Below are 11,133 nucleotides of genomic sequence, written 5' to 3' on the forward strand. Positions count from 1 at the left end.
CCTGGAACTTTAATTACGTGTTCTGGACTCCACCGCACCGGATGGCCTTTGTGTACTTGTCCTCTATTATATCCTTTCCTCCCATCATTTCACTAACCAATATCTCAAGGGAAACCTTTAAACAAACAGTCAAAGAGAGAGTGGGGGGGGACTATTCCCAGATTCATTTATCTGTGCTTTGAGAGATAACAGTTTCTGGTAAATTCTTGTGCTTATATTTGCTCCCGACTCTCTCCTGTGGATTGGAAGCATATGGCTGCGTTGCATAACGTAGACAAAGAGAGCAAACATGGGGAGAAATGACTTCACATAATTATAAGAAATGGCTGGGTCGGTAGACTCGCTGTGTGGCTACAGGTTTGAATGTTGGCCAGTGGCCTTTCCCTGCAGAACCCGAGCTCTTTTGCACATGCCTGAAAACAAATGGGGTCTTAGTCAGTGTTCCATTTTCCCAGGAATCAGCAGTTTCAAACAGTTTGACAGCACAGAGGACAAAGAGTTCCCCATCCACACTGCGGCATTGAACTGTGGAGCAAGGGTCAGTTTGAATCGCTTCAAATTACTTCGTTAATATCTAAGGAGAAGCACAACAGGAGACAGATAAAAACCGGAGGAAAACAAGGGATCTAAAACATAAAAAACAAATAATGGCAGTATACAATTAAACTAAAATAGCCCTCAGAAGAGCGTTTACCTCAACAGTCTTAAACTCAATCAAGCTGCACCAAAGTGCACACACTTATAGATATCGGTTCCCTAAATATGCTATCTCTAAAGGAAGTGGGGGGGGGGGGGGGAATCTGGATGCGCAACAAAATATTATGGATTCTTTCTGGGGCACCCCCCACGCCTCCACAAAGTGTCAGAATCAGTTGAGTATTTTATTTTGCTGATACAATCAAAAGCCAGAAAGCAAGCGAGTAAGTAAGAATGTTTTAATAATAAATAATAATTTGTACAGCACCTTTCATACAAGAGATGCAGCTCAAAAAGCTTTACATACAATATAGATCAAAATAAAATGTCAAAATGACATTCAAAAGAAAAGGGAACAAAAATGTGAAGGAAGTAAAATTATAGTTAAAATATGTTAAAATTTTAATAAAAAAAAGTCATAAAAACAGAAAAGACAGAAAGTGATTAAAACTATAAGATTGCAGGAGTGCGGGCAAGAGCATCCTTGCTTTCTGATACTATTCCAATTCTATGTCAATTTTAGAACAAGTTCAACTCTTGCATTTCACGCTAATAAACTTTAATCTATAACTGATCTCACAGCAAATGCGAAAATACCTTGTTTATCCTTTGTGTCCTCTGACTGCAGACTGTCCTCCACCGAACAGGAGGGGTGGGGTCAGAGCAGGTCACTCTGTCTTGTTAGGCCACCACCAGACAGATGAACACAAACTCTCTCTATAATGTGACTTTTATGGCCTCTGGTCGGGACTAGTGGTCGACACCACTTTACCAAACGCAGATCAGAGGGAGCTATAACATGTTTGTGTGGAGAACAAGGGATGAAGAAGAACTCTTGAGCTCTTGGGGAAGTTTAGCACCTAATGCAAACTTTTCACAGTATGTTGTTTTCTTGGAGGATTTAGCTTTTTACCTTTTTGTTCCAATGAAAACCACAAAGAACCATCTTGTTCCCCATTTGCTGTTTAATTAACTCAATAAAATATCCTGCCTTGTAACAGCGCTCTAGTAAACCCTCCCTCTTTAATTCATCCCTTTTAAGGAGCAAATTCAGTCACACCACAAGTATTCCTGAGGTGAAATGTGGCCGACCGGGCATGCAAGAGGCAGCGTGACTACTCTGACACCTCTGCCATTCATTTACACTTTGAGGCCGATGCGAGACGACCGCTGATTCAAACTCTGCTTCAAGTTTTCTGTCGGACCACAGCCCACATTCCACATATCCCAGCTGTCCTGCCCCCTCTGACAGAAGCAGGCACCATTTTTCATGTTGTATACATTAGTATTTGTAATACTGCAGGTATGAAGGGCCCTGCAGTTCTGTTTATTTCTTGGCAAGACAGATGTGTTGAGAGAGTGAGGATCTCTGCAGGTTAAGGGTACTTTAACTGAAGGGTCAGGACAGGGGAGTCAGACTCTAAACTGATGGAACACAGCTGTCCCGGCAGCTTGCATTACACTGAAATGCCCCAACAGCCCACGTTACCTCTGCCTGGTCACATTTAACAGGCAGCGCTGGGAGGTGAAATACAGTTGGGATGGAGACAGGGCGCTGAGGAGACCGTGTGAAAGCAGATCTCAGTCGAGTGGTTATAACCCCAAAGAGATGTTCACTCAGATGTGCAGAGTACTTGTACTTTCTAACACATGCAGTGCAGTACGCATACAAAAAGAAACTAGACTTACTGCCCTGCAGTTGTATGCGTCCAGCTTCGGTCCCTCCAGGGGTTCCTGACGTATTGCATTTAGAATATGGGGTCACTGTAAATTTTACCTTTGACCACTGAAATCTATTCAGTTATTCTTTGAGTCCTGGAGACTATAGTCCACATTTGAAGAAGATAGTGAGATTTCATGTTCAAGAGGCCAGAACCAGGTTTTGTGAGGCCGGTATGTATACATTTACTGTATCTGTGAGTCTAAGATTAAACTTTGTGCACAATTTGAAGTTCCACCCAAGTTTCACCACCCACATTTGAAGAAGTTCCTCTGTGACCTTTGACCACCCAAAGGGTTCTCTCAAGGTGTTCATGAGATACTGCATTAACAATAACAAAAGCATTTTTTGAAACGTCACAGAGACCTTGACCTTTGACCACCAAGTGAACAGTTGTACCAAATACAAAAAGACTCCCTGAGATATCGCGTTCCAAGAATAGGGACAGACAACCTGCAAACATAAGGCCTGCGGCTACTCATACTTTGGACTAAAGTTCCACTCATCAGCTGTTAGAGGTGGCTGATTAAGTTTTCAGGTACAGTATTTGGTTAATAAACTATAGTACTTGACAAACTGAAAATGTGCCTGATGGCAGGACTAAATGAAAAGTAGCTCAATCTTTCATGAAGCAGGGCACAAATGTGTGAACTTAATTAGTTAAAAAATCATTCAGCTGTTGAGTGCGCCTCCTGGTGGGCCTTGTAGAGCAGAAGTCAGGTGACCATCAACATGTCGATGGGATTAACCTCTGGGAACCAAGAATGTCTGTATCAAATTCTGTGCCAATCAAGTGGATGTTTCCATATTTTACATGACAAGTGAAAATATACTTGTTGTGGGCAGTACTTCCTACATTAGGGTATCGCCAAACCTAGTAGGATTCCTCCACTCATGGGGACCGAGCGGGAAAATTGAATGGCAATTAATGAAATACGACTTCAGATATTTCAGTCTGGACAAAAGTGGTGGACCAATCAACTCACATTCCGAGAATCATATGATCAAAATCTCTATTGCAGCAAATGCATGGACCATGAAGTGAGATTGTTTTTGTCAAAACCTGTTTCCATGGTCAAGAACAAACTGAAACTCAACAAAAGAAGGTTTACGATCATTTATCACCTCCGCACTTCATTTCACAACACCATGACTCAGAAACAAAGAATTCTCAGCAGTTCACGAAAACAAAAGTTGACTTATATGCAGTTTTTTATGCTGTAATTGTTTATGATTGTAAAACACTTTTACAAAACACTGTAAAACTATTTATCTGAGAGAGCACATACTAAAGAATGACTTCATGCTGTCATCCTCAGGCTCCCATCCACTGAGGCAGGGCCAGCGGGATGTGTTCTCGTCCATGGGAGTGATCTGTCCTCTTAAACCACACCAAAACAACACCATCGTTCAATCTTGCCTTGTTCACAGTCTCCCCCTCTGAAATGATCTACTTAGAAGTGGTTTGCCATGAGGTCAGAGACTTTAAAAATAAGTGCTACGAAGGAACACGAGACAAGTTGTCCTCTGTTGCTTCCATGCAATGGACTGGAGAAAACACAGGTGGGTTTGGACAGTAAAGGTGCACTGAAACTCTGAGATCTGTTCAGCCAGGGATTTTAGTTTATGGATTTTTCACGAGGACTTTGTCCGGGGGCAAAGGTTCACATTCCCCAAATCACCAGAGAGAGGGTGTTTCAGTTCATTTCACACCATCCCAACATTCACGTTGAAAGAAAGCCAATTCCATCCTGTGTGATTTGCAAAGATTTCAGTCAGGCACAAGAATTATGTAACCTGAAGCCTCCCGGGGTCGATATCATGGCAGGAGGCCACGTCGCTCGTAACTCTCTGTCAAGTTAGTATATACTGGACAGGGTGGAGAAACACCATATGCTCCGTGGTCTCTGGAGTTACTGCAGTGTAAGCTGCATCTCTGGCCGAGATCCCGCAAGCCCATTATTGAGACGTTTTTCTTCACGCTATAATAAACTAAGAGGGATATTGGCATTTGGGTCCAGCTCCCACGATCAGAGCAAGAAAACACGATTGTTCTACGGTCTACAAAGGCTCCTTTGTTGCTATGCTATCAGGTCCATCTAGCCCAGGTCAAACTGTATATTTCATATGTCAGGTTAATGTCTTTACCATCCGTCATGTTCTTCCTTTCTGAAAACAACCGGCTACAAAATCTGTAATGACTCACATCTGAATTTGATATCTGTCGACTGAACATTACAGATCCAAACTTAACTAGGCTGACTAAAGGACATTACGTTTGCTTCTTGCCTTTTTTTAAACTTGTAAAAGGCCATGATCATGCAGTCTACGCTCATGATGCCTGCATCATCTTTTTCCATTTCACTAACTTTGTTCTCAAGCCTGAGAGAAAACATGTGGGAGGAAATCCTACCTTTGAAATTCAGGGCCAGTCAGAAGTAACAGACTGTTACTCATGCACAGTGGAGCAATAATATTTTACAATGGACTCAGTAAAGACGATATAAAGTTTGTTTTTTTGTATTTTGGCACCAGGAATCTGATGTTTGCTCTTTCCAACTGTTGTTTCAAACTTAATAAAAACTGATCCCAGGAGGTGTGTAACTTGGAAGCTTTGGAACAATAAGGGGACTGAAATGTTTTATAAAATCTTGTTTTCATCCGTGTAAACTGCAACTCTTGCTCCATCCAGTGGTATGAATGGTTATTACATCCAAGTACTTGGGTTCAATAACAGCAGCTTTCTACCAATCAGACCTGATCGGTTTAGTTTTTTGACGTTATGACGTCATGGAAAATGACTGAAATCACAAATCAGCACTGATTTTAATGCTGAGGCTGATCTGTGTATTCAACCATTGGTTTCTCTTGCATCATATTTAGATTAAATGTCCTAAACAGGACTAAGGATTCATGTTTTTTCCAAATCACTCAGCTTGCCCCTGGTTAAAAACTGCATGCATCCAGATTAACACAAAAACACGAAATACTCTTTTGAGATATTGTCAAACAATAATACAATAAAAAATATATACTTTGATTCAAAGAACTTTGTTGCTTGGAAAAACTAAATCTGATGCCGCCCACACTGCCTCACCTCAAAGCAGAAATAAGTCAATTCGTTTCATACATACATTTATTTTATATAAAAGACAACAATGGTTGCAATATTAACAGTTATACACACACAGGACCATCACTGGAAAACCACGGTATCCAACATGGCCGCTAGGCATTGAACGATGTTGGATGTCATTAGAACATCTACATGCTCCTCCAAGTGCCTCTTGGGATCCTGCAGGGAGGACAGAAGATTGAGAACATCAACAGTGAGATGTGACCAAGACGATTTAAACTAATACAGTGTCTTTGGTTGAAAAAAAACAAAAACTTGGATAACTGTATTGACTAAGTAATCAGATCCCAGTTTCTATTCATTATCTACTTGCAATGACATTCATTAACTCTTCCTCTCACATTAACTGGCCTTGATGGAGCAATGTGTCATAATACCAAAATATTTTTTTTTATAAACATCAGCTTACACAAATGTCTTCATCTGAACTTTGTTTTCTTACCTGTTTTCCAACATTCTTGATCGCCAGCTGCTCTGGGGTCATTTTGTCCTCTTCCTCGACCGCCTGAGTTAAAAACACAACAGTGTCACATCTCAAAGAGCCACAAAGTATTTGTATGCATGGCTCAGAGGAAATACTGAATATAATGTTATGGTCATGCAAGAACTGAGGAATCTTGTATAAGGGAAATAAAGCATGTTCGCAGATATCAACAAACTCATGGTAGGGTCACACTGATTCTCTGACTGCTGCACTGGAGCAAACAGTAGAATAAAAATGATAGATAAGTAATTCCCTCTGTGAAATCACTGTGATGTGATCTCTACAGTTTAAAAGTCAATATGAAGATTATTAATACCTCTGTATAGAAGGTTGATAAACCCAACAATAATATTTTAATCAAATGTACTCATCTTGATTGTTATCATGCAGCAAGGCACGCTAGAACCTTTGTTCCAGTTTGTGCTGTATTGAGGGCTTTTCTGATGAGTTTATGAAAATGATTTTCAGAAGGCTGTTGGATGAGGCCTGAAGGAGTTCACCTTATTGTAGTTCTTAGCCAGCTCCAGCATTTCCTTAACAATGGTCTCATTGAGCTTGCAGTGCTCGCTGTAGTCCTGCAGGGTCAGTCCCTCCATCCAGCTCTTCTTATGCAGGTTCAACAGCATCTTTGAATAATGACAGCCATGTTTTTCATGATTTAATAAAACACCACAAATAAATTTATTGTTAAAAGCATTATATAATGTGTATTCTCTAACCTTCTGCTCCAGCTCGTTTTTCCTGTAATTGATGGTGATGGAGTAGTAATGTCTGTTGAGTCCATGAATCAGAGCCTGCAAACAAAAAGAAAAACATTGAGTGAAACCCAGTAAAATAACGAGCAAAATGTCTTCGTTCTCTGACCCGAGAATGTCCTCAAACACTGAGGAAAAATCCATCAGTAAATATTGAAATGTATTTTAAAACTTCTTGTGATCAAATTCAGTATGGATTTTTGACAGGAAAAGCACCGACAGAATGAAGTGGTTGTATAAATCATCAATCTTCTGTTACCTGGATTGAGGGCTTGTTCAGATGACCCAGGTTAGATGTGGTTTGTCTGGGTTCATGACCCAAAACCATCATGTTGGCGTTGATCAATCTGAAGGCGTCAATAACAACCTGTGGAACACATGAAACCAGTTTACTGAACAGTACTTTATTTCTACTATTCACTCTGGATTCACAATGAATTGATGATCTTGTGTTCAGCAGCAGCCACGCATCTTTACCTTTCCCTTGACGCTCTGAATGGGATCAACCACAACAGCAACAGCTCGCTCTGACAGGGCCTCAAAGCTCTGCTGAGTGTTGATGTCCACGCCAGACAACCAACAGCCAAACCCAGGGTGACTGTGGTACCATCCCACCACCATCTCTGGTCTTAAGAGCGACACGAAGAAAGGAAGACAGCGAACAGGTTTCAAGATGTTTGTGAGAGACCAAATCTGACCAGAGGAATTAATGATAATATTCTGACTGCAAGTTTTACCTGCCGGTTTGTTTCAGCATGTCCAACATCTTGGCCTGGAAAACAGGATCCACTGCTTCAACACTCACACCCTGTAAGGGTAGAAAAAACAAGACGTTGTTGTAAAACTATTGATATCAGAAGAAGAACAAAGCATTTGTTATCCTACTTCATATCATAATGCAAAGCTTAATGAAGTGCAGTATGTTATGAGACATCTGGATCAGGTATTTTCTAACAATTAATATCATGAGGGAGAAAACATACCGTTCCTGACTGGGGCATGGCAAACACATCAATCACTCGCACTGTGTAGTCATCAACAAACTCTCCCAGCATCAATCCCATGACCTCCATTGGTACACCAGCACGCCCGTGCTTCAACATCTAATGAATGAGACGTCACAAAGGTGCCAATAAATACACAAAACTGAATATGACCACATTGAAAAAGGGATTAGTGCAGATAATAAGTGATTACCTTGAGCAGGGCCAGAGAGGAAATGTACACCTGTTCTGCTGTGTCCACTGCAGGAGCATCTGTTGGTGGACCCTGAGGAGTCAAACCACAGTTTATTTACCAGTGGTTCTGGTCTTTCAAATACAGTAACATTGCAAATTAACCATCACAATCCAAGAATCATCCAGAATTTGTATTCATATAAAATGTAAAGGGTGAGATTTGTGTGGGAAGATATGAGACTGCTATACATTTGTCTCACCTCTACTTGCTAATGCTGAAAGTAACATTGTCTTAATCGATGCAGTACTGAATCCCAAGAGTGTTATGAGCAGAAACCAGTGTGGCAAACCAAAATGTTTTATTAAATATCATCTAAGAGCTTTAAAATACATATAAGCACTGATACTAAGCATCTATGGATTATTCGATCATTGCGTTACCTGGCCAAGGCCGGGCATTCCACCTCCAAGTCTCAGCAGCCGATCCATATTGTTTCTGTTAAAAAAAATAATAAAACATTAAAAAGTCATTAGCAGCAACCTGAACTTATCAGATATTAGAGAGGTACATGTGACATGTGATTATAAAAAGATCAGATATATCAGATACAAATAAGTTGAAGAGCACTTTTGGATAAATTCTGTACAAATTGTTTACATAAAATATATATCTTGGACCTAAGATTTCTTTTTTTATTAACTTCAAGTTGTTGGTAAAACAACATGAGATAAAAAAAAGTGGATTAGACAACATAATAAATACACCAGTCAGTATAATACAATATAGTGCAACAGCATCAAAAACTATACTAACAGTTTTAATATGTCAGTATTGTTTAGGCTAATGCTTCCTTCGTATTTTCTCTGGTGTAGATTCTAGTTCATTTTTATTCTTATTTTCAATACATTATTTTCTGTGTTTGAACCTATTCTGTACTTTTGCTGCTACATCACAGGGCCTTATATCTTATTGGTTGCAGACACAAGTACATTTATAATTTCGTGTCTATAAAAGCCTGAATCTGTCACATCTACAACATCATTATTATTCTAAACTCAAAGAAATCCTGCATAGAAATGACGTTAGCGGCCAAGTGGCTAGTTAGCACCAGATAGCTGCTTTCCAGAGTCACGTAAACACGGATAATCAAGTGCTAATGTTTGATTCCATCTATCGTTCAATGTGTTTTAGCAGAAATTAAATAACAAGAGAGGAACTTGTTAATGAACTGACGTTAAATCGCTCGGTTTAGAAACTAATGTTGGCTGTTAGCATTAGCGTGCTGTTAGCTTACTCATGCTAACTTCGCCCGTGTCATCTCGGGGCAGAGAAGCAGCGACAAACTACCAGCGCTGACTCCGTCTCACCGTGTTTTATTAAAGTTAATGTCTGTGTTCGAGCCCTGACTCCACTTACCTGCTGTCAAATCTGTCGTAGGTTCAGAAGAACGAGTTTCTCTCTGTGATCAGAGTCAAACACACCGACTACAATGAATCAGCCAGATTCTTTTCTCAGAAAAACTACTTCCGTCGCTCTCGTGACGTCACGACGGACCACTGCAAATTCAGGACACACGGGGGCGCGACAGGGACGACACACATAATACTAGTGATGGTAATAATATTATTATTATTATTATTATTAGTAGTAGTAGTAGTAGTAGTATTATTAGTATTATTATTATCATCATCATCATCATCATAATAATGAACTATTTCCCATGTTTTTGGTCGTTGGTCGAACAAAGAAAGGACAACAGATATCTAACTAAATGATTAGTATATATCGCTTATTATTATTATATTATCTAGTATATTAAGAATATAATACATGATATATAAATATTAAATAAGTGATATTAATAACACCATCCCTTTACTTATAATAATAATAATAATTTTATTAAAAGCTACAGTGCCCATTTATTGAATTCTGGGATACATTTCTACAGGTTGAATATTTTAAATCAAGATATGAAGGCTTGTTAACTGCAAAATGTTTTGTATTTAAATGGAATATTTCATCTATGCTGTTCAGTCCCTTGGCTGGATTTTTATTTTGTATCGATAAACTTGAATTAAATGTGTTTTTGGAAAAGATCATGTTAGGATAAGATATAGTTTTCCTCACTCTCTTTTCTGCTGGCCTTACTGAGAGGTTGTGTGCTTCTGGTGGGTTGATGGCTCTTTGTTTACATGTTTTGAACATGTATCAATGTTCAAACAGAATTTAATCTTTGTCCCTAGCTGCTGTTTAGAGTATGTATGTAAAGTACACAGTATGTAGCTACACCATACAACATCATTTTAGTTTGAAACTTCAGAATAGGTCCAATATTTATTTTTAAAGAGAGAAGTGGTAAGAACAATATTAAATAGGCCATCAACTGGGACATTAAGTTAGTACTTTAAGGTTATTAGATATACATATTAGAATTTAAATGAATGCAACAATGGACTTAGCCAGGGTTGTTATCATCACCAACACTGATAAAACATGCAGCGTCTCTCCTTTAATACTACAAGGAATGAAAACTGCTGTGACGTCTGTGTGGCGTCTCATATTTCAACATGCAGGCATTTCATTATTCCCAGAGGAGCCACAAACTCCAGGCCAAGCCACGCCGTCACACTGGCGTTGGTGGAAAAGCCCTCATTTGCTCTGGTGTATTTCACACCGGCAGTGGCCAATCCTGCAGAACAACTCTGACGATCTGTCCAAGCCGTGTCACAGCCAGACAGGTCAGCTGGCATGTTAGTTCTTTGGTGGATGCAGAGAGGACAGATAATCATCCGCATTCCTCAATCCCTCCCTCTCCACACCCACAGCACCTCCTGCTACCTCCTCACAGCCTAAACCAGGATGTGCTTCTTCAAGATGCCCATCCTCCTGATTATTAAAGTATACATCCTTAATGCTCTCTCAGTTTTATCTCATTTCCTTTGGCTTGTAGTCTCCTATAATGACACTTCAGCAGGTTTAGGCTACACCCACCATTAAAGGGGTCTTATCTAAGCAATAACTTGATGAGTGAAGACAATACAGGAGGCAGAGGGCCATTATTTTTTCCTTTCGAGGGGGCTGAGTTTTTGTTAATGAATCATTATTGCTGACTGTGTGGTCCCATTGAATGCAGCTCCACATATGATTGGTTGACAGCTTC

The 11,133-nt window shown here is 39.8% G+C and overlaps 1 protein-coding gene across 2 annotated transcripts; it reads right to left on the reverse strand.

The window, feature by feature from the left end:
- Positions 1–5,534: 5,534 nt before the first annotated feature.
- psmd14 (proteasome 26S subunit, non-ATPase 14) lies at positions 5,535–9,520 on the reverse strand. Of its 2 annotated transcripts, none has more exons than XM_034581323.1 (11): positions 9,384–9,520; positions 8,411–8,461; positions 7,989–8,060; positions 7,775–7,894; positions 7,529–7,599; positions 7,269–7,419; positions 7,051–7,158; positions 6,756–6,830; positions 6,537–6,662; positions 5,995–6,057; positions 5,535–5,711 (listed from the first exon to the last, which is right to left on the reverse strand). In XM_034581323.1, exons 2-11 carry the CDS (start codon positions 8,456–8,458, stop codon positions 5,613–5,615), a joined length of 933 nt encoding a protein of 310 aa, XP_034437214.1. In that variant the 5' UTR covers positions 8,459–8,461; positions 9,384–9,520; the 3' UTR covers positions 5,535–5,612. The 2 variants fall into 2 exon arrangements, with proteins under 2 accessions (XP_034437214.1, XP_034437216.1); XM_034581325.1 differs by having other exon boundaries at positions 8,411–8,465; positions 9,387–9,492.
- Positions 9,521–11,133: the final 1,613 nt, after the last annotated feature.

The sequence above is a fragment of the Hippoglossus hippoglossus genome, chromosome 3 (assembly GCF_009819705.1).
Source record: "Hippoglossus hippoglossus isolate fHipHip1 chromosome 3, fHipHip1.pri, whole genome shotgun sequence".
In the NCBI taxonomy this organism is placed as follows: Eukaryota; Metazoa; Chordata; class Actinopteri; order Pleuronectiformes; family Pleuronectidae; genus Hippoglossus; species Hippoglossus hippoglossus.